We start from the raw sequence: 23,897 nt of genomic DNA, 5'->3' as shown, positions 1-23,897 counted from the left end.
ATGGAAGGCCAAGCTAGACATTAAACAGGAGCAGAGCGTAACAAGTCTCCCGATTTTTGGTTATTATTTTTAAAATGAAAAGCCATGGGAATCCGCAACTGTGAGCAGACAAACAGTGGGGGAGAAACTGTGAGTAACCAATTCTCCTCTGATTGTTTTTGCACTCAAATTTGCCTGCAGCCCACAGAGGAAATCTATATAAGCTCTCCCAAGGTAGAGAAACAGATTGGGGGAAGTAATTTTGATTTGAAAAAGCAGAGGGGAGGAAAGAGTTAAGCAGCCTTCCTCCCTCGGCTGCCGTTTTTTCCACTCGAAACTGACAGCTTCCCATGGCCGCTTTTCATTTAAAAATAAATTGGAAGAGTGTAATATTGGCATTAAGAGGCCCATATGCTGGCTGGGGGTTGTTAACTTCTTTTCCCCCTAACTCCCTTCAGAATCTGATTCTCCTCTTGGACATGTAAACAAGCTGCTTGAGGTTGGTGTAAGTTCAAGGGTTATCTTAGGATAGTTAGTTGTGCAAGCAAGCTGCGGGAGCTATCTGAATAGCAGCCTGTACTAAGATATGTGAGCTATATACCACACCTCAAAAACATTCACATAGAAATGTTTTCCATTTGCTTTTTTTATTGGAATGGAACTTGCTGCTTCCAAGCTTGTCCCTTGTGGCTGTAGTCCTGTGCTGTGGGGTGGTTGGCCTGTGTCACAAGTGCTATTGTCACACCAGGAGAGATCAGGTGGCCACTTATTCACTGCTAAAAGGAAGAAATGCATCACTGGGGAAAAGGGGGGCTCAGATTTGCATCGGATTTGCATGTGCTGATTTAGATGTATCTGTGCCAATTTCGACATGGTTATTATAATTTCAACAGAAATACGATGCACCTCATCCTAGTGGGCAAGACTCTTGAAGAGGTGGCCTGTGTTGGTGGTTGAGTCTGCTGTCCAAGTGCTAAGTCATGGGTAGGCAAGCTAAGGCCCAGGGGCCGGATCCGGCCCAATCGCCTTCTAAATCTGGCCCACAGACAGTCCGGGAATCAGTGTGTTTTTACATGAGTAGAATGTTTCCTTTTATTTAAAATGCATCTCTGGGTTATTTGTGGGGCATAGGAATTCATTCATCCCCCCCCCCCCAATATATATACAATGGTACCTTGGGATGCGAATGGGATGCGTTCCGGAGCCCCATTCGCATCCCGAACAGAATGTAAGACGCGACAGCGCATTTGCACGTGTCGCATTTTGCCGCTTCTGTGCATGTGCATGACATCTTTTTGACCATCTGCGCATGCGCGAGCGGCGAAACCTGGAAGTAACGCGCTCCGTTACTTCCGGGTCACCGCGGAGCGCAACCCGAAAGCACTCAACCTGAAGCGTATTTATCCCGAGGTATGACTGTGTAGTCTGGCCCCCCCAAAAGGACTGAGGGACAGTAGACCGGCCCCCTGCTGAAAAAGTTTGCTGACCTCTGTGCTAAGTGCTCATGGACAACTTCAAAGCCGCTCCTGCTCTCCCTCTCTTCTTATAGCTTTTTAAGCTGAATTTGGATCAGACAGCTCTTCAGATGGAGAACTCTTTCCAATAGATGGTAGAGTCTAAAGAGGACAGTCTTCTGTAATATAGGGACGCATGACTTTTCTAAATGGGCCTTGCACTCCTTTTTGCTCCTCCAGATACCTCCCAACTGCCTGCTTCCAGGCTCAGTAGAAGAGACACAAAGTCACCCCAAGACCGCTGAAAGCAAAGTGTGTGTTTTTTTGTTTGTTTGCATGCATATATATAGTCTACTTAAGAGGCACTGTCTCGGGCCTGTTTGTAGATGGAAATGGGTTGACGGAACCCTGAGCAGGAAGAATTGAACCAATTGGACTACAGATGACAAAATGCATTTCTGTAGGTGGCAGAGCAACCCTTAAACCATTTAGAGCAGGGGTGGAAAGCCTTGTAAGCCTGAGGGCCACATTCCCTGCTAGGAAACCTCCTGGGGGCCACCCACCAGTGGTCAGCAAATGTAGGCAGAGCAATGAATGCCAATTTTACCTTTGCACAGCAGGCTAGTTTTCAAACGCACTTACACCCTGCTCCGTATCCTTCAGCCAGGCAACCAAGGGCATTATCTTTTTTAAAAAATGCTTTATTAGTTTTAAAAACAAAACAAAACAAATACAAGACAAGACAAGACGCAGCAATCAACAAAAGGTGGCCCAAAATTAACACTCCATACATACCAAAAAAGAAAAGAGCATTATCAAAGGTCAAGGACACAGTCCAGCCAGGCAAAAAACAAGTTGAGGAGGGTGCAAAGCAGGGCCAGTGATATGAATGGCCTAGAAAGGAGTGTGGCCTCAGGGCCTGTGGTTCCCAATGCCTTGATTTAGAGCTTGAAAGCCTGCAATCTGCACTTTGAATTGTGCTTGGAAACAGACTGGTAGCCTGCGAAGCTGCCATAAGCCCAGAACTGCTTCATCCAAATAACTGGCTCTGGTCAAAACCAGCCGCAGCACTTTGTACTAGCTCAAATTTGTTGCCGAAACATGACAGATTCCCTCTCATTGGCAGATTATATAGTAGATCCTTAGTACTTTGTATAGCATCGGCGCTCGATGCCTGTACAATTAGCAACAGAAACAGACCAACATTGCAGTGTTCTCTGGAACGAAGCCCTTTGCTGTTAAAAAATTGTTCGTCTCTTGTTACTAGAACCTTTTCGTTGCTTGTTGCTAGGTTATTGCTAGAACTTGCTTGAGTGCAATTATGGTACTATGTTTGTAGGCAGTTCTTACCAGAACTTACTACGCCCTTTGTAGATGAGGACATAGGAGGGGCACTACTCGAACCAGGCCTATTTAGCCTAGCATTCCATTCTCACAGTGGCCCATGGGATGCCCAGGGAAAGACTGTAAGCAGGAAACATGCAATAGCACTCTCGCATTCATGATCCCCAGAAAATGGTATTCAGGCGCAGAGTGCCTCTGATGCTAGAGGCCATGCCTAGCTGCCATCGATAGCCTTATCCTCCATGAATTTGTCTAATTCCCCTTTTTGGTGGTCTTCACTACATCTTTGTTACCCGCTTATTATTCCTCCATTACCATCCCCCTCATCGTGGGGTTTCTATGATTATTACTAGTTCCTTGTGCAGAAGCATAACTACATGGTTAGTAATTCCCTCTTGATGAAGCAGTATCTGTTTCATTCTTGTCATTCAAAGCGCAATTAGTTAGTGGATTATAATTGGCCTGTAATCAGAAATAACACATGCTGGTTCCGTTTGCTCCCCTCCCCCCCTTTCTAGAAAGCTGCAGAGGATTTTAATCCTATGTTTAGAGATCCCTGTGTAGGACATATTTGTAGTACCCTGCTTTTAATTAGCACGTTGGTGTTTGTTAGAACAGGATTTGCAAACTGGTGGCTTTCTAGATGGTGCTAGACTCCAACTCCCATCATCCCAGACCACTGGCAATGCTGGTTGGGGCTGATGGGAGTCCATCATCATCTGGTGGGCTTCAGGCCGTGCTGGATTAAACCCTCTGGAGGTCCCTAGGCAGTCAAAATCTCAGTGGAGGGGAGCCCTTGCAAATTATCTCCTAATACTTGATTGTAATTTTCTTTCAAGATCAAATCAATATTATTTTGATCCGCTGTGCGGGGGCCCCTAAAAGTTGTGGGGCCCATAGGCTGGTGCCTGCTCTGCCTATTTGGTAATATGGCCATGGCCTCGGGTTCCTTATCTCACGTGTTAGGCTACAATGTTTAAAACATTACACTTTCCTATTGCTAGAATATTACTAGCTCCCCACCCCAAATTTCTTACTCTTTCTTGGACACTCAAGCAGTCTTCTTGGCATGTCCTGGGGACATGTTTACACTGCAGACATCTCTTTTATACCCGTTTAACTATGGCAGCTTCCAGAAAGGAGTCCTGGGAGTTGCGGGTTGGTGAGAGTGTTAGGGACTGTCTCACTGCAGATAATTCTCCCTGACCTTTCCATTGTCAAGATGCAGCCCTGTTGTGCAGCAGAGCAAGCAACCTGCTTCATATTACACCAGGCATAGGCAAACTCGGCTCTCCAGATGTTTTGGGACTACAACTCCCATCATCCCTAGCTAACAGGACCAGTGGTCAGGGGTGATGGGAGTTGTAGTCCCAAAACATCTGGAGGGGCAAGGTTGCCTATGCGTGCATTACACCATGTGTGGGGTTGTAGGTGAATGCAGAGGGTGGTTCCGAATGGAGCAGCAAGACTTTAAAAAAGTGTTGGCAGTAGGGGGGGCACCTGAGCTCTGGGTCAAGCAGAAAAGTGTCTTGGGCCAACACTAATCGTTCCCAGAATTCACTGAAGACAGAACTGTACATTCTGTGTAGCTTTAGGACATGTTGGGGGAGGACTGTAGCTCAGCGTTAGGACATCTGCTTTGCGTCCTGAATGTCCCAGGTTTCCATCCCAGGCACCTGCAGATGGGGCTGGGAGAGACCTTGGACTGAAACCCCAGAGAGCTTCTGCCAGTCAGTATAGGCAATAATGAGCTAGATAGAGCAATGGCCTGACTCAGTTTAAGGCAGCTTCTTCTTGTTGTGAATTGTTTCATTTTATGGTTTTAATGGGACGCGGGTGGCACTGTGGGTTAAACCACAGAGCCTAGGACTTGGCGGTTCGAATCCCCGCAACAGGGTGAGCTCCTGTCGCTCGGTCCCTGCTCCTGCCAACCTAGCAGTTCGAAAGCACGTCAAAGTGCAAGTAGATAAATAGGTACCGCTCCGGCGGGAAGGTAAACAGCATTTCCGTGCACTGCTCTGGTTCGCCAGAAGCGGCTTAGTCATGCTGGCCACATGACCCGGAAGCTGTACGCCAGCTCCCTTGGCCAATAAAGTGAGATGAGTGCCGCAACCCCAGAGTCAGTCACGACTGGACCTAATGGTCAGGGGTCCCTTTACCTTTACCTTATGGTTTTTAATATCTTGTTGGTAGCCATCCAAAGTGGCTGGAGCAACCCAGTCAGATGGGCAGAACAACAGCAAACTACAACAACAACAACAACATTTCTGTGATCTTATATTTCCTGCTATTTGTTTTTGTTGTTTTTGTTTTAAATACAACGAAGCAGCCGAGGCTGCAATTTGAAGCACAAGACTGATTCCTGAAGACAAAAAGTCTCTCCTTTTTTACCCCGCTCAGAAAAAGTTTGGGATACCTGCATCTTTTCTCAATACAGGGGTAAAACAACAACAACAACCAAACAACAACAACAGCAGCAACTTGTGGGGAGGGAAGTTTCTAGCATTAAAAAGAACAGTGTAAATAGGATAGTCTTAGGAAACTCATCTCCTCTTGCCCCTGTATGCTGGTCTTCCAATTCACTTTGCAGCACAGATTTTTAAGCATCCAAAAAAAGAATCATGGAGCTGCAGAGAACTTGTTCCAACCCTGAGGCGAAGAGGGAGAAAAAAAAACAGTTTAAGGCTGTGGTTGCAGAGACAGCCTAAGCTTAATTTCTCCGCCTCATTCAATCCTTGCTATCTCTGAACTAAGACTACATTTCACAGAACTGTCCGTCTCACCCCACATTGCGCAAATGGGTAACCTATGCGATCCCTTTGCTCTTTGGAGAGCATCGAAAGAGCGGGTGGCTAGGAGATATTTTTAGCATGAGGACCTCATTCATCCAGCCCAGGGAGAAATAACCCTTCCAGACGGATAGGCGCGGGGGCTCCAGCAGCCAGATGCCACCCGTCCTTTGCACGAAAACCCGCCTGGAGCAATAAATGGTCATTTGCTCATCCAAATGAAGTGCCAAGACGACTGACTGGGTCCTCTGGAGTGGGAGAGAGTTCTAGTGGACGGAAACAGGAAGAGGGCCAAGGGTCAGAAGGAGGAGATGGGTGGTTTGGGAGAACAGAGTAAGGCACCAGCAGCAACTACAAATCAAAAGGGTGTCTAGTGAGCATCACTGTCCCAAAGACAGAACAATCTTGCCACCAAACCCTAATCTATGCTAGCCATCCAGAATTGTGGTGGGAACCTCTGGCCGGGAGTTGGGGGCAAATTCAGCCCTCTCTATCCAACTCTTGGAGCTCTCCCCAAGCCAAACTCTTCCCTCTACGGGCCACACCCCTCACCAGCCCTAGTTCATACCCTCCTTGAGGGTTTTGCTGGGTTAGAACATTGACCTTGAACCCTGACCATGCCTCTTGGTTGCCTCGATGGAAGACGGGCAGGGGTGTTGGTGGGTGTAAACTTGCCTCCTGTATAAAGGTAACATTTGCATTCATGGTTTCACTCACTTTTGTCTTTAATCCCCCATCACCTCACCAGGAAGTTTGCTTGGCCCTTCCAGGAATTAGGAGGCTTTGATTAGCTTTTAACACTTGCTGGATCCAGGCATCAGAGGAGATGGCCTGCAGCTTAACACCCCAAACAAATAACAACATCATGAGGGACTTATGTAGTCAAAAGCTTTACTGAACTCAAGATACCCTACATCCTAGCATTCCCCTGAAATGAGAGAGGCTTGTCTGGCATGACTTGTATTTGAGAGACCCATGCTGGGTCTTAGTAATCACAGCATCCTCATGCTCACAAACAGGCTGTTCATTTGTTCCGGGACCTTTCCCGGTGTCAACATTGAGATGTTTTGGGCCCAAGTTGTGAGCCATCTGGGTGCTGCATTCCTGCACTGGATCCAGCTTCCAGACCAGTGACAAGGGCAGCCCTACAAAAAGCACCATTCAGTAATCAAGCTTAGAGGTTACCCATGCATGGATCACTTGTCATCGGGCTATCCTGGCCCAAGAATGGTCACAGCTGGTGCCACAACCAAAGCTGGCTCTCCTAGCCACAGAGTTCATTTGAGCCTCCGGTGACAAAGATGGGTCAGGGAGTCCCCCTAAGCTGCAAAGTTGCTCCATCAGAGGGAGTGCAAACCTGTCCAGAACAGGTAATTGACCAATCTCCCAGACATGGAGATTTTGAGACTCTTGAGGCCCAGATATCAAGATTCTTTTTTCTTGTCCCACTGGAATGTGCTCTGGAGAGTTTAGGGAAGGGTAGGGTGGGAACCAAGACTCGTGACTCCTTTGGGAAGAGAGGCGTAGATAGAGAGGGTCTGCGGAGGGGGTGGGATTGGAGCCAGGAACACTCTCCCGCCCCCCACCATGGTTTTTTTTTTATCCCCTCACCCTTCAGTCTGGGAACTGCCTCCCATCTAATGAAAAAGCTCTATTATCATGAGAATGGTGCAAGGCGAGGAGAGGAGGGAGGTGGTTGCCATAGAAATGAGATTTAGGGAGAAAGAGAAAGAGAGGGCCTGGTGTGACTGAAAGAGGCAAAGATGGGGGTGGGCAAAGACCTGTGTGAGAGTTGGGTGGGTACGTGAATGGAGGGGTGAATGAAGGGAGAGAGAAAGGAAGAATGGCTGGGGCTTGGTGTGTGAAGGGGGAGCAGGTGGATCTGTGAATGCACTGCTGGCTCCAGGATTTGGGGGAGAGCTCAGGCCGGGCATGCCAACTGAGATTTCCCTCGCGGGCATGCCCACAACCTCCTTGGGTGCCCCGCTCAAAGGTAGGATCGTGGCCCTGAAGGGAGAGAGAAAGGAAGAATGGCTGGGGCTTGGTGTGTGAAGGGAGAGCAGGTGGATCTGTGAATGCACTGCTGGCTCCAGGATTTGGGGGAGAGCTCAGGCCGGGCATGCCAACTGAGATTTCCCTCGCGGGCATGCCCACAACCTCCTTGGGTGCCCCGCTCAAAGGTAGGATCGTGGCCCTGACACCAGCCTTGGATCCTCAGAGCTGGCCAGAAATGGATGTAAGGGCCTGGACACTCAGACAGATGAGGTGACTAGTTGAGAGGTTGCTTGAGTGAGTTCAGTGTGGAGCCAAACTCCTGTCAGAGTGATCTTCCCTGGAAAGGATTTATTCCCACTCAGCCCACGGAGTGTAACTCAGTGTTGAGTCAAAGGGAGGACAGGCCTGACCTATCTCCCTCTTTCCTATTGCAAAAAGCCCCTTTTGCTAGTATTTTTAGTAGGGTTATGAGCATAGCTGTCAACTTTTCCCTTTTTTTAAGGGAAATTCCCTTATTCCGAATAGGATTCCTCACAAGAAAAGGGAAATGTTGACAGCTATGGTTATGAGGAACCAATGATCTGGCCAAATTTGGGGAGGGGGTACAAAGAACTTGCTTATTATGCCCCTCCCCATAATTCAAACACTGGTGTAACAACAGTACAGCAACTAAAAGGATAAAGGCAATTCTGGGTTGCATCAACATGTACTGTACCACTAGACCAGTGTTTCCCAACCTTGTGCCTCCAGCTGTTTTTGGACTACAATTCCCATCATCCCTTGCCACTGGTCTTGCTAGTCAGGGATGATGGGAGTTGTAGTTCAAAAACAGCTGGAGGCACAAGGTTGGGAAACACTGCACTAGACCTTGAAAGCACATTTGAAGCACCTTGTTTCCTTCAAAGAATAGTGGTCACTGTAGTTTGCTAAGGGTTTCTGGGAATTGCAACGCCATAAGGGATAAACTACAGGGCCCAGAATTCTTTTGAGTGGAAGGATAGGCTTCGAAGGTAGTTTAAAGGCATAACACAGCCATATACTGTTGTGACTGCAAGGGGTAATGATGGAGCCCCTCTAGTCAGCTTTGGTCAGGCCTTGCCTGGAGTACCTAAAATGGGTAGCCCATTTTAGGAAGGATATAGAAACAGTGGGATGCGTCTAGAAGACAAAGAGGGTGCGGGGCCAGGATGCCAAATCCTATAAGGAAAGGTGGAAGGCAGGTATGTCTAGGCGGAAGAAATAACCATTAAAAGGCATTGCATAACAGTTGTCTTCAAATATTTAAAAGGGAGTCACATAGAAGATGGAACATTTTGTTTTTCTCTTGCTCCAGAAGGTAGTGCATGAACTAATCGGTTCAAGTCACAAGGAGGCCTTCCAGATGTTGCTGGACTACAACTCCCATAATCCCCTACCATTGAGAGGGGTTGGTGGGAATTAGAGTCTGGCAACATCTGAAGAGCTCCGGGTTCCCCACCCTTGCCATGGGGGATCAGAAAAAGTGTCTATTGATAAGCACAAGCATATGTAATGTCAGTATAGCATCACTAAATTAGTGGCATTTAAGAATGCAGGTGGCGCTGTGGGTTAAACCACACAGAGCCTAGGACTTGCCGATCAGAAGGTCGGCGGTTCGAATCCCTGTGATGACGGGGTGAGCTCCCGTTGCTCGGTCCCAGCTCCTGCCAACCTAGCAGTTCGAAAGCATGTCAAAGTGCAAGTAAATAAATAGGTAGCACTCCGGCGGGAAGGTAAACGGCTGCTCTGGTTTGCCAGAAGCGGCTTAGTCATGCTGGCCACATGACCCAGAAGCTGTACGCCGGCTCCCTCGGCTAATAAAACGAGATGAGCGCCGCAACCCCAGAGTCGGCCATGACTGGACCTAATGGTCAGGGGTCCCTTTACCTTTACCTTAAGGATGTTGGGGTCGAGCAGCAGGTGGAAAGGGAGGAAGGCTGTGAGAGATAAATGGAAGAAGAGCAGGAGTTGTGCATTCATCTAGTCTGAGTCATCACCAATCCTGCACATAATCCTGGGAAACCTGGATAAAATACTAAAATACAAACAAACAAGAAACCCCTAGCCTAGGAAAAAATCACCAGATTAGAACAAAAACTAGCCGTCCATGAACGTGGCGAATTGCCCCTCAGAGTGTGGCTCAGGTGGATGAATGTGCGGAGAAGGGCAGTTCTGACTGAAGGAAGAACCACCGGTATTTTGGGTCCCTCTTGTGCTAATCCCCATACATTTTTGTTGCAGCTGTTCTGCGCACGCCTGTGTCATTACCAGAAAGACTGTAATTACCCACCCGGCATGCTCATAATTACAGTTAAGAAGCGAGCCAGGGGGTGGGCAAACGCGGTTGTCAGGAGCCAGGCGCAGATAGGTGGCCCAATCCAGGACGAGGGAGGGAGAGAAGGAAAGAGAGGGGGGGAGATAACGGGGTCTCTCTTGTGCACCGTTCCTTTCACACTCACTTGTTCCCTCTCTGCGCAAATCCCTTCCCAATCCCCAGCCAGTTGCCATAAGGAGCTTAGACATTTTCCTCCCTGGCTTGATGCTGCTCCCCCAGTGCATCTTTGCGCTCATCCCTTCCTGCTCTTCTTGTCTGCACTAGCACTTCTCCTGATACAACTCCTTCTTTCTTTCTTTCTTTCTTTCTTTCTTTCTTTCTTTCTTTCTTTCTTTGGCAAAGATTCCCTCCATTGTGCCTGCAGGAGGATTCCTCCTTGTTCCTGCCGTGGGTTCTTTGGGAGCACGGCTACACAGCTGTTTGCAAGGACGGGCTGGATGAGTGCACATCCAATATGCACCTCCCCCCCCCACAGTCCACAGGTGCCTGTTACCATCCACACATGTCCGCTGCGTTCCCTTGCCCATCCTTGTCCACCCTCGCCACAGATCATGGCAGCGGTGGGCCTGGCACGAGATGCTGAGGCTACGTTGCAAGCGATTGCAAAAGGGAGAGAGCGCCAGCCTGCTTTGGAAAGCCTCACCTTCGCCTCCTACTATGTTGTGTTCAGTGCGCTGTCAGCTGGGTCCCAGGATTCCAGGCTCCCCTCTCCCTCCCTTCTCTGGGTCCAAGAGAAGCCCTGCGTCAGGCCCCCATTCAAAGACTGTGCAATGATCAACACCTCTTTGGAGCCGGAATATAGCATAGGTGGAGCAGGAGAAACACCTGCTTTCTGCATTTCCAGTTTAATGCACAAGCTCTGAATCAAAGAGTGTGGGAAACTATCTGAGCTGGGGGCTGTTTGGAGCCTCTTCTGACAGGTGCTTAACTGCTGATGGCCAGCTTCAAGGGCCCTTCCCGCATTCGCCTCCTTAGGGCTGTTCTTCTTTAAACTGGGCTCTGTACTTCACATAGAGAACTGTCCTCTGTGAAGTAGGAGACATGGCCACTCTAGCTCCATGTTACATAGTGTTAGGGGGCTGTGCAGGACCTGCGTTCAAGTTCCCATAGACATCCGCTTGGAGACTATGAGAATGGGATGCTGCACTCAATGGGTGATTGGCCTCATTCAGCTGGGACTTTCTGCTTCTTATATCCCAGTATAAACAGGCACGAGCAGCACAGATATGGGGCCATGCAGGATTTAAGGGACACCCTCCCCTTGTTCTGGGAATGGGGTTATGCCAGCTGCAAACCCTGCTTGCATGCTGATCCATTTCTCTGCCTTTCTCCACCCCCAACACAGTGCTGGGATTGGCATCGGTTTCTATGGAAACAGCGAGACCAACGATGGGGTGTACCAGGTCACATACTCGCTGCTGAACACCAACCACACACTAAGCTCCATCGATGCTCTGGTGAGTGCGTGAGCGAACAAGCGGGGAAACCCCATGCACTTGTTTATATGGTCAGTTACCCCTGAATACGCTTTTAACCTGTGCTCCACTTACAGAGAAGAACCGTAGGTTGAAATTGGCTGTAAGCAACCCGTGACTAGATCACTGGTATTTGACTCATGCCTCTTCCTTCCAGGGACATGTGCACAGCATGCGTCCGACATGTTGCAAGTGCCCCTAATATGAAGGCACACAATGGCTAAGATTGCCGCAAGCGCTAAGCCGTCTCTAGGCATTCACCTCCACACATTATCAGAACATGTATAGGGAGGAATCAGGGTGTGCAAGCCAGCCCTCTCCTTTCTGGCTACATCCCAAAACCTTAGCACCCTGAACAGAAGGTCCAAAGGGGGAGATTTCTGAGTATTCAGCTATTACCCACTTACAATCCTACAGATGAACGAGAACCCTGAATGATCAGGGCTCCAGTTTGCACAGGAGATATCTAAGCACATCCAGCTCAATGTGTGAAGAGATCCCACTTCAGACCTGTCTGCTCAGCATGCAGAGATGTCAGCTGCAGAGCCTGTAGGGAAATTGGAAGGGCAGGCCTAGTGCGCTTGGTATTAAAGGTGAACACCTATAGCATATTGGTGATGCAGGTGAGTGGAATGAGAATGCCATGTGTGGCACAGGCAGTGATGGGTAGTGTCTATTGGGACTGGTTGGGCAGAAGGCAGGGAGGCCAACAGTAGGTGGCGCCACAGCCAAGGACAGGCAGAGCCAACTCGTCCTCCTTCCTGTTAAGTTCAATAATGACAGAACGGAGAGTGAGGAACAGGAAGGGTGGCAGCCAGTCTGCCAGCCTATGGGCTGCTTTTGAGGAAGAAGGCAGGCAGTGGGGGCTGGCTGAGATGACGCTGGTGGGGCACTAGCCCATTGGCCCTAATAGAACAGCCTCCACCAGGTTTGGGGAAACTTACTGGTTCAGATTGAACAAACTCATCCTGCTACTGGAAGCCCACACAAGGACTTTGGCTGGCACAGCATGGCTTTCCCTCCCCTTCTCCCTGCACACTGACACACCCACACATGCCTCAGATCGGCTCTGGGAGGTTGTGAGAACCCCCAGAATAGTGTGCGGGGTTAGGAGGTGGTTCTACTGGGTAAGCAAAAATACAGGCACCGAAAAAACATTAGAACAGCACGACACTGGATTCCTTCCCACTATGGGGAAGGCAAGGTCATGGCATCTGGCAAGCCAAGGGTGCGAGTCCATCTAATCCAACGCTCTGTCTTCACTGCTCACCGAATGGCCCCCTTGGTGTGATGCAACCAGTGGGAGTCTCGCCTCTGAATGCGGAAAGGCGTTCCTCCATATTGCACCTCATAGCCATTGATAAACTTTCAAATGTCCTCTTCCCTTTGGCTGTGCGAAGAAGGAAATGAACACATCTCAGCAAATGCGTTTGATTTGCATAATCCAGGTCACAGAGCCTGACCCCGCCAACCCCCACCATAGCGCAGAAAAGGTTCTGCAGTGCTGGCAAAATGGGAGTCAATCTCCAGGACTAACCCTGTGGTTAAGTCATTCTGTCGCTGATGTAAGGACAGCCTGTTCTCGAAGCGCAGCTTGGCACTCGGGTCCGGTGTGAACAGGCGCACATGGGACACAATGCGTCGCGTTTGCCACGGGCGTCTGGTGTACGAATCTGTGCCAAGGCCCTGCACACCACACGATGCCATGTGGCACATATGGCTTCTCCTCCTTGCCTACCCATCGCTTTGCGACTCTCCTCTTTTCTACCCACAGGTGTCTGAGACGGTGGAGCTGCTTTCGGCGACCGTACGGGGGGAGCTGACCCAGCTGGAGGAGACACTGTCCCCACGAACCGAGCTGGTGGCCGTGGTGCGGAACACACGCCGCCAGGCAGAGGCAGTAGCGCAAACGCTGGATGGCATCCCTTTCTGGGGCGAGGCACGCAGCACACCCAGCGTCCTAGCAGAACAAATCGGCTACCTGGAAGATTACAGGTGAGATATGGGGTGCTGAAGAAGGGCATGCACTGAGGACGCAGGTGGCACTGTGGTCTAAACCACTGTGCTTCTTGAGCTTGCCAATCAGAAGGTTGGCGGTTCAAATCCATGCAACAGGGTGAGCTCCCGTTGCTCTGTGCCATCTCCTGCCAACCTAACAGTTCAAAAGCACGCCAGTGCAAGTAGATAAATAGGTACCACTGCGGTGGGAAGGTAAACAGCGTTTCCACGTGCTCTGGCTTCCGTTGCGCCAGAAGCGGTTTAGTCATGCTGGCCACATCTCCACAAGCTGTCTGTGGACAAACGCCGGCTCCCTCAGCCTGAAAGCGAGATGAGCACCACAACCCCATAGACGCCTTTGACTGGACTTAATCGTCCAGAGGTCCTTTACCTCTACCTTTTTTGCACTGGGAAATGATGGTGGGTGTTAGTACTGACAGAAAGACAGGGTTTCTGTAGAAATGGATATATGATGAGAAAAAGGGAGCATAGGTTTTCTTTTCATTGTTGCTTTTCGGATTTATTAGTACAAAAACACTTTTTAGGCGACTTGGAATAAGAAAAGTACAGAGTTCAACACAGCATTCATGCATTCCCTAACAAAACAACAACCTCAAGAATCTTATCAACAGTAGAAACACCAGCTGTCTATAGGCCTTTGTAACCTAACACAATCCACATCTCCCATCAGTGCACATCCCATTACTTCCTGCTGAAATCGTAGAACCTTTGTGGACCGCAGTTGTTCTGGCCCTTCTGAAATAGCCACCATGTGATAGGATTGGGGAACAACAATTTAATAAATACAGAGCGAACCTGCCTTGAACACACTATCACTGTGTCAATAACAAGTTCTTGAACACACCCGTAATAAAACACCAGTGCAGAGGGGCCCCAAATAAGCTTAGAGAATAAAGTAGGTTTACGTTAGTCTGTAAGACTATGGGCTGAACTGCCACTCATTATTTGCAGGCTGGTGGGTGGGAAACCCCAAAGTCCCTTTATGACGGTGGTTCTCAGAGGGTGTAGCGGGAGAAGATGGCAAGTGTGTCAGAAAGATTCGAGGGCAATCTCATAAACGTTTAGACATTTCAGTGTGGTATAGTAAAAAATTATTATTATTGTTATTATTATTGTTATTGTTATTGTTATTGTTATTATTATTATTTGCAGAATATGGATAGATATCTTTTCAGGATGAGAGCAAGAACATCAAGTGTTTGGGAATGATCCATGTTCTTATGTGTAGCTGCCTTGTTTTATACTTGCTGGATGTCCCTATGACCGTATTATAAAGCAGTTGTGTCCTGTGTTATAAATCAAGCACTGCTAAGGATTGTTTTCTTTTTGTTTTCCAAAGTATTTCTTATCAATTAAAAAAAATAAATCGGTGGGGCGTGAGCAATTTTTTATTCTGAAAGCGTGATCCAGAGGGGGAAAAATAGTTTGAGAACCAACCACTGCTTTATGATGACCAACAAAAATGTTACAAAACAGCAAGCATAGGAAAACTCGGCCCTCCAGATGTTTGGGGACTACAACTCCCATCATCCCCAACCACTGGCCCTGTTAGCTAGGGATGATGGGAGTTGTAGTCCCAAAACATCTGGAGGGTCGAGTTTGCCTATGCCTGCAAAACAGTGAGAAAGCTTTTAAGTCTTCTAATCAGCCTGGATGTTCAGCAAAGCAGGAGGTACAGGACGTGGAAAGGAAACTTAGGGGGTGTTTTGCCATGATGCCTGTGTTGGTCAAAAACCCATTTTTGCTGCTTGGTGCCATGAAGACCATGTGAATTTCAGGATTTAGCATACTGCACCACTGCCTGGGAGGCTTGGTAGGACAGAGGGGTCGATGGCAGAGGCCACAGTCGGCTGCCTACAACTCTACAGTCCCGGGGTGGGGGGAGCAACCTGGCAGTGGGAAGAGGTGGGCAGAAGGGTCGGAGGTGGAAGAAGCGGGCTGAGTGCGTCATCCTCACTCCCATCTCTCGCTCTCTGGCACCCCAGGTGGCTGGCCTACATTTTGCTGCTGCTGCTGGATCTCATCATCTGTCTCTTCACCTTGCTGGGGCTGGCGAAGCAGATCAAGTGGCTGGTAATCGTGTGAGTGCGCCATCTGCCGGGCACATCCGGGAGCTGCTGGTCTTGGGAGGTGGCAACTGAGAAGAGGGGAGAGGGGGGAAGGAGGAGGGAAGGAGACAAGGGAGCAAATCTACAAGGCGTCTTATGTCTTAAATCAGGGGTCCGCAAACTTTTTCAGCAGGGGGCCGGTCCGTTGTCCCTCAGACCTTGTGGGGGGCTCGGTATATTTTTTGGGGGGGAATGAACAAATTCCTATGCCCCACAAATAACCCAGAGATGCATTTTAAATAAAAGGGCACATTCTACTCATATAAAAACATGCTGATTCCCAGACCATCTGCGGGCTGGATTTAGAAGGCAATTGGGCCGGATCCAGCCCCTGGGCCTTAGTTTGCCTACTCATGTCTTAAACGCAACCAACAGGGATGCACTGAGGAATTGCCCATTTGAAACGAAACATCAGCGGGCTTCAAGCTGTATGGCCCTCCCTCAGGGAACAGGGGGATGTTTAATATCAAAACGTAAAGGTTTGCCGTGCAGAAACGCACACAAACTGGGTAGCGAGACATTCCAAAAGGCAGCGCTGCAAGATCCTTTAGATGAGAGGGATCTGCTTGCAATACTCACTTCATTTGCCAGTATCCCAGAAGAGCTCGAGTAGAGAGGCAAAGGAGTAGACCTGCAAGGTTAATCTCAGGGTTGTGGGTTCAAGCCCCACGTTGGGCAAAAGATTCCTGAATTGCAGTGGGTTGGACTAGATGACCCACGCATAGCTGTCAACGTTTCCCTTTTTTTAAGGGAAATTCCCTTATTCCAAATAGGATTCCTTGCAAGAAAAGGGAAAAGTTGACAGCTATGGACCCACGTGGGCCCTTTCAACTCTGCAATGCTATGATTCTATCAGAACCCCATACAGACCTTGCAACCCAGATGCTTTCCCTGGCCCACAGGACTCAATTATTTAACAAAGGCAACACCCCTGCTTTCCTTCTCACTGCAGCCTCTGTCAATGTCCTCCCCTCCCCCCTGCCAGTGGTACAATCTGCCAGTACTGATGTGGCCCCTCTGTGTATGAGACCTGGGGCAATTGCCCCTACTATTCCAAATCCCACCACCACCACCAAAAAGGCCCTGCCACCATTCCACACCTCTTTCCCACCTCCTGCATCAATGTCTTCACCATTTCTAAGCTCTCTTGCTCACTCCCGGTCTCCCAAGCATTCGCACCAGGCACTCCTGCAGCTGGGTTTCCCGTACACCATCCAAACTTATCAAGGACTATTAGTATTTGTTTGTCTAATCCTAACTAAGCAGCCCTTTGAAGCAAAACCATGGCCATATCCCCATTCATGGTAATTAGGCAGCGTGCTCACACCAGATTGCATCTGCACTAGGCTTGGCCAACCTGGTGCCCTCAAGACATTTTGGACTACAACTCCCATCAGCCCCCTCAGTGCCCCATGATATAGTGATGTCATGTTAGATTCTGGTCTTAGAATCACATGCCCCCCCTCGCTCTCTAGATGGTCCTCCTTCAATTACCGTATTTTTGCTCTATAAGACACACCCGACCCATAAGACGCACCTAGTTTTAGAGGAGGAGAACAAGAAAAAAAAAATTTCTCTCCCTCTCTGCGCAGCGCCCCTTCAGCGAAGCAGCAGGAGAAATGGAGCCCCTTCCATTTCTCCTCCCGTTTTGCTGAAGGGGCGCTGCACAGAGAGGGAAAGCTGTGCAGCACCTATCCAGCGAAGCGAAGCCTCCGGAGCGCAGCGGGAGTGCTCCCGCTGCGCTCAGGAGGCTTCAGGCAGCTATCCCTGAAGCCAGGAGAGCAAGAGGGATTGGTGCGCACCGATCCCTCTTGCTCTCCTGGCTTCAGCGAAAGCTGCGCAGCCTGCAATCGCTCCATAAGATGCACACACATTTCCTCTTACTTTTTAGGAGGGGGAAAGTGTGTCTTATAGAGCGGAAAATACGGTAATTCCAAATGAGGTGAGCCAGCATGGATGGGTCACATCCATCAACTGTCCCAATTAAATCAGGACATCCCATGGGGTGGTGGCTGCGCTCTCATGCACGAGCATGGTGCCCCCAAACACACAAGAGCTCAGGATCCAAAAACATGTGAGATTGCGGCCGGACATGTGTCTCATGCAAGATAGCGGCTCTCACGTGGGTCAAATGATTCGCATGGGAGCACAGCCCCGGAAGACAAGCATCCTGGTTTTGCACTGGTTCATGTTACAGGGTATGCTTCATATTCATTTAACTGAGCCAGGCCATTGGCTTCTGCCCCAGAGTCCTGCCCGGACTGCACCACCGCCAGTGCCCGTTTGAGTGCCTTCCTCTCTCTTTCCTGCCTACAGAATGACTGTCATGAGTTTCCTAGTCCTCATCCTGAGCTGGGGCTCCATGGGGCTGGAGACAGCAGCTGCTGTGGTGAGTTTGGGGCTGTTGTTGTTTTCTCTTAATACATTTGGCAGGGACAGTGCCCAGATCACTATTTCTTTCCTTTCAAAGTCCGCTCCCCCCCCCCGAAAAAAAAATCTCTATTTGATCCCTCCACATTCTCCCACGCCCTGCGGATCAAAGCTGCTGCCCCCACCATCCCAGCTTTGAGCCTTCTGTTGTGATGCCTATCAAAGTGACCCACGGCTGTCAAAGGTGCTGGACTCCACCTTCTGCAGTCACACATTTTTGCTTAGATCCTGCTAGCGACTGACTGCAGTCAAAGAGACATTTGTTTCTTCCCCTTTCCCTTCAGGGACTGAGCGATTTCTGCTTTGAGCCAGATGGCTATGTGATGAACACAACCCAAGCCAGCACTGGACTCAGCCCAGGTAGGATTGGAAGTGCCGTGGAGCCCGGGAAAAAGCAAAGTGGGTTAGCATTTGGGGAGCAGGGCTGACAACTTTCAAGCTGTGCCTTCATTGCAGAAGCCTGATGTGTAGAGGTTCACCAGCGATCATGTTTATCTCCATGCTGTGAAAAGCTTCCGATGCCAAATTTTGCAGGTATCAGGTCTGCTGTTAAAGGCACAGGAGCAGACTGGGACTTCCCCCCTGCCCCCCCCCACTGGTTAGTTGGCAACCCCACCTGAAAAGCCTGGCTTAAACTCACACCTGACTTGCCGGCTCAGCTGCAAGGCCTTCCTTGGGCTAATTGCCACTGAACCTGTTTCAGGCAATCTAGATTGTCACCCAGACTTAACATCCGTGTCTACAAGAATTGAAAGCCAGGGTATTTTGTGGGGCATTCGTTCTCCAGCTGATTCGCTTCTCTCTTTTTTTAACAGAATAAAACTTTATTTAGAGTTCAACGATAACGGGGGGGGGGGGGGGACCACAGTAGTTGCAACATCAAATTACAATTAACCAATTTTAACATTTTATAAATACTAATAAAGAAATTATACAACATCACTTTTAACTTACTGAGGTTTTCATAATACACTTTCCTCTCTTTATCTTTTTCTTAATGAATAAAAAAAGGGGAGACCAAGAAAGGAAACACAAAAAAGAAATAAGAAAGAGAAGAGGAAGGGGGGGAGTGAGGGGAAGGGGGGGGAAAGATGAAGAAAAATCCCCAAAGCAAAACAAACATGTTTAACTTCCGATTAGACTCATTGTATTATTATTTCTACAATTTTTTCACACACAGTTCCAAGTTATTATATTTCTTTCTTTGTTTTCATCAGATATCAAAAAAACATTATATTTGTTATTTTACAAGGTTCATTCTATTTCTACCAGGAGATATTTGTTATTGTAATACTTTTCCAAATACTTGATTTGCTTCTCAGTGGGCCTATAACAGAGGTTCTCTGGTGGAGACATCTAGTTAATAATAAATAGGCTGGATTCAACCCCCTGGTTCCCTTAGCAGAAGCCAGCATAAGGATCCCCACTAGCACAGCGGGGCTTCCTCCCCATCTTTTTGATCTCACGCCTCCCTCAGACCTACTTTGGAGGGTGGAGAAAACCCCCACAACAGCCCATGGGGGGAAGAAAGGGGAGATACTTCCACTGAGGAAGCAGAAACCTCTTTAGAACTACGTTGAACTACAACCGGTATGACTATCCAAAGTAACAAACAATGAAACGGAACCCTTTTATTTATCCCCTCCTATTGTGAGGTCATGGTCCTCCCAGGGCCGGCAAGGTGAGGCGACCACCTTAGGCAGCAGGAGCGGCAAATCCGGCTTCCAAGGAACTCATCAGTAGCACATTTCTTCCAGTCTAGATCTGCCATCTCCTTGGCAGCCCCTCTCACCCAATTCTGCCTCCGCGGTGGCCTCTCAGAGGTGCTGCTGGTCTCCTCCCATTCCTAGGTGGGGGCTGCCCTCCGGGGTCTCCTAGGCTCTGTCCCCACCTGTCGCGATTCAGAGTGAGCCGCTTTCCCCCCACGACGGCCCTTGATTCCTAGTTTAACCGTTGGGTTGATTTGATTCCCCCCTTGTTTCTAACCACCCCTTGTTCACGAGGTGGATCTTCTTTACCCCCCTTCTTCCCTGGCAGAGTGAGGAGGAACATCATTTTGTGGTTCGCCACAGGTGCTCAAACGCATTGAGCCAGCCCTGGGTCCTCCTTCGTGAAACTGAGTGACATGCCACAGACACATTGCCATCATCATAGAAACATAACCATTCCAGCCTTTCTTAACCTGTGGGTCCCCAGATGTTGTTGGACTACAACTCCCATCACTCCTAGCTAGCAAGGCCAGAGCTCAGGGATGATGGGAGTTGTAGTCCAAAAACATCTGGGGACCCACACGTTGAAAATCGCTGACAGACTGAAGTGCGCTTCCTTCCAACATGACTCCTGCCTTGTGTAAGAGGCCAAACACCCGTGTTTACAAAATACAGTGGTACTTCGGGTTACAGACGCTTCAGGTTACAGACTCCGCTAACCCAGAAATAGTACCTCGGGTTAAGAACTTTGCTTCAGGATGAGAACAGAAATTGTGCTCCGGCAGCAGGAGGCCCCATTAGCTAAAGTGGTACCTCAAGAACGGATTCAGGTTAAGAACGGACCTCCAGAACGAATTAAGTTCTTAACCCAAGATACCACTGTATAAGAATGGGAGCCATATAGAGTCAAATGCATGAGGATTAGCCAATCCCCCTTCAAAATCCATAATTATGTGTCAGCTTTTCAGCCAGCGCAATTCGCCATGCTCAGGAACACTCGCTTTGCAGTGATAGCTCCGAGGTTACTTCCCAGCACCTGGAAATGGTTTTAAAATTATTAATAGTCACTGTGCCCACAAGGCGGGGCTATTTTCACCAGGACCATCATGCAGGGAAGTATAAATCATCCCCTGCTGCAGCCTTGGTGGAAATCCTGCCTGCTCCCCTTCCCACAGGCAAACCACTGTTATAAGAAAAACTGCTCCCTTTCCCTTATGGGCCTGTATAGAGTCCTTAAGTGGGTTCCCTATCAGTAGGAGGAAATAACAGAGGCCAACTAGAGTATATTTGAGAAGCAAAGCAGCTAGTAAGCCTGATCGTTATTCAAGGAACTGTTGCAACAGGGTCCCCACTCATCACACGCAGGAGGGAGGAGAACCCTGAACAATGGTGTTCAAGCCCTTATATAGACTTTTGAAATTGCCCACCCTGTAGACCAAGATCCCCCAAAAAACATCATACATACATCACAGAAGGAGGCGGTCCCCAGCAGAAATCCTGCCTGCCAGGATACCTGATAATGGTCACTGGTTGCATTACCTGGGCAGCCTGGCCATTCTTTTTGTGATGGTCAATACTTTAGTTCCTGAGTCCAGGTCACAGGCTCACCCTATTCATACACAAATATGCCCTTCAGACAAGATTTGCAAGCAAAAAGACAATGGGAAAGCTTTCCCTATTTGCCTCCCTTACTTCAGAGGAATATTTGACGTTATTGGGAGAGTCAAAATGGCTTCAGAATTGCTCTCCCATACTATTTCAGACACATGGTTCATATATTTAGATATGTGTGCATTTATATTTATTCTATATCTTGTAACACCACCACAATTCTTGTAACACCACCTTAGGCACATAGGGGAGCCTGCGCTTCTGGGGTTAATAATTGCTGCAAGGGGAGGGGAGGCAATATTTGTCCAGAGTGAGAGAAGAAAGGGCGGCCCTTTCCAACTGCTCCCCATAGCTCTCCCCACAGCAGCTACTCAACAGTGAAATAAAAACCAAGGCACCACTGCATGTCATATTGTTAGACCCCCATATATTGCTGAACTGCAATTCCCATTAGCTCCAGCAAGCATGGCCAATGGCCAGGGATGATGGATACCGTAGTCCAGCAACATCTGGGTGGGGGGGGCGCACACAAAGATTCCCCATCTCTGCATAAAGTGTCACATGGCCTGTCCTATTGCTATCAAGGGCAGACACCCTCTTTTTGAACATGTAAAACCCAAGTCAGAGCAAACAAACACAGGATCCAGGAGGAGCATGGGAAAAGCCTGGTGCCTTGATAGGGAGCCACGGTCTGATTTCCTTTTCCTTTTCTTCCCAATCCCACAGAAATCCTGCAATACTACTTAACCTGCAGCCAAGACGTCTTTAACCCTTTCCAGCAGGTAGGCTTCCCCTCCCTTCTTTAAGGCTTAAGAAGTGTGCTGCATGTGGGTGCGTGGAGTGACTCTGGGCCAACCTATCCCAAATTCCCTACCATGCAATGTTAGAATCGACCGCTATGTCCAAATATTGAGAATTAAGAAACTCTCATCATGCAATCTTTGTTTCACTCTCATTTGTGTCAAGAAGGGCAAAGAATTATGCAGGACCCTGAAACGCCATGGGCCACTCATGTGGTTCAACCACCCCTCTGCTCCCACCACATCCAGCCACATACCCACACAGGCAGGGCTGTCTTAAGCATATGCGGTGCTGGGGTGCAAAGATCTGCCCGTCGCCCCCCCCCCAGTTGCCCAGTCCCAGGCGCGCAGGAGGGCGGAGCTGGCCGGCCACCTCAGTGTCTCGCTGGCTTGCTCACCCCCGAACTCATGGCGCAGGGGCGCCCGCAGCAGAAGAGCCCAACCAATGGGCAGGCTCTTCCCCGGACTCAACTCTCGGGCCCTGGACTCTTGGCCTGGCATCCCTGAGAGCCCGGCGCCCAGGTGCCCTGCACCCCTAGCGCCTATGGGTAAGATGGCCCTGCACACAGGATTCTTCCAAGCATTGCCCGTGCTTTTCTTCACAGCAGTAGGGACTAGAAATTTGCCGTTCCTTTCTTTCTTTTTAGTTTTATGTCGGTGCACTTGGTACCATCGCAACATTGCGGAATAAACAAGAGTTTTGCCCATTATGATTTGCTGAACTGAATATTAAGCTGTCCCAGAATGGACTGGAAAGCAAAACAAAATCTCAAAAGCTATGTTTGTTTTTTAACCTAGAAATTCAGGGCCATTTCCTGTTGACACATCCCCTCAGCACAAATATTTAAACTTGCACAATGGAACTCCTTCCCCTCCCCTGGTGTGCCTCCTAAATCTGTTCTAGGAGTTCCCAGATTTGCATATTTGGGGAGGGCCCAAGCAGGTGAGGGGGGAGATTTCCATTGCGCAAGTGTAAATCCTTGAGCTGAGGAGACATGTTGGTTGGATGCAGCCCTTAAGAGATATGGAATCCTGGGGACTGTAGCTTCTCCCCCACAGAGCTACAATTCTCAGTACGCTCATCAAAGTAACGCTCCCAGGATTCTTTGGGGGAAGTCAGGTGCTTTCAGTGCATGGTGTGGATTTGCCCACAGTGCTTTTCTGCACAAAGAATAGTGTGGCATTCAGCCCCTGAGCTCTTGTGTGGCTACAGACCTCGCCAGAAGAACTCTTGGAAGTTTCCCCCCTTGTGGTGGGCTTGTGAAGTTTTCTAACCCAACATGCCCTGTGTTCCTCCCGCCGTTTCTGCAGAGGCTCACCATGTGTCAGAGGGCACTGTCCAACATACATTCTCAGCTGTACGGATTGGAAAGAGAAGCCATCCCACATTTCCCAGCAGCGGAGGTCAGTAGGAATGCCCAGTTAGGAGGGTGGGGGGCAGAAAAACACTGGGTGCCTGGACTCTTGATTCTCTTGGTCCAGAAAGGGATCTGGTGGGTTAGGAGGATGAGGGGAGGGGAAAGGGCTGTGTAATCCAGGGCTACTGGATTCTCTCCTCACATCCTCTGTGCATTGCAGAAAAACATCTTATCCATCCAGAGCACTTTGAACAACACAGAAAGCAAATTCCATAACCTTATTGCTCTGCTCAACTGCCGGGGACTTCATAAGGTAACCCACACTTATTCTTCCTTTAAGTCATCCACTGACACTCACTGGCCCCTCCACTGAACCCCTTTCTCTCTACTTGTCATTTTTCTACGGCTGCATACCAGTGTGGTGTAGTGGTTAAGAGCGGTAGTCTCGTAATCTGGGGAACCGGGTTCAATTC

General features: G+C 49.0%; 1 protein-coding gene across 2 annotated transcripts in view; it reads left to right on the top strand.

Moving 5' to 3' along the window:
* The window catches only part of TTYH1 (tweety family member 1), a 63,856-nt gene that overhangs the window by 28,865 nt on the left and 11,094 nt on the right, over positions 1-23,897 (top strand). For both annotated transcript variants that reach the window (XM_081837413.1, XM_081837414.1), the window contains exons 3-10: positions 11,260-11,371; positions 13,164-13,384; positions 15,394-15,489; positions 17,833-17,905; positions 18,231-18,306; positions 21,993-22,048; positions 23,378-23,470; positions 23,645-23,737. In XM_081837413.1, the coding sequence (XP_081693539.1) occupies positions 11,260-11,371; positions 13,164-13,384; positions 15,394-15,489; positions 17,833-17,905; positions 18,231-18,306; positions 21,993-22,048; positions 23,378-23,470; positions 23,645-23,737 (820 nt within the window). The remainder of the gene's footprint in view (positions 1-11,259; positions 11,372-13,163; positions 13,385-15,393; positions 15,490-17,832; positions 17,906-18,230; positions 18,307-21,992; positions 22,049-23,377; positions 23,471-23,644; positions 23,738-23,897) is intronic.

The sequence above is a fragment of the Podarcis erhardii genome (genome assembly GCF_964252035.2).
Source record: "Podarcis erhardii genome assembly, chromosome: 13".
In the NCBI taxonomy this organism is placed as follows: domain Eukaryota; kingdom Metazoa; phylum Chordata; class Lepidosauria; order Squamata; family Lacertidae; genus Podarcis; species Podarcis erhardii.
The sequence above is the reverse complement of the archived record's forward strand: the minus strand, read 5'-3'. Positions and strand labels throughout refer to the sequence as shown.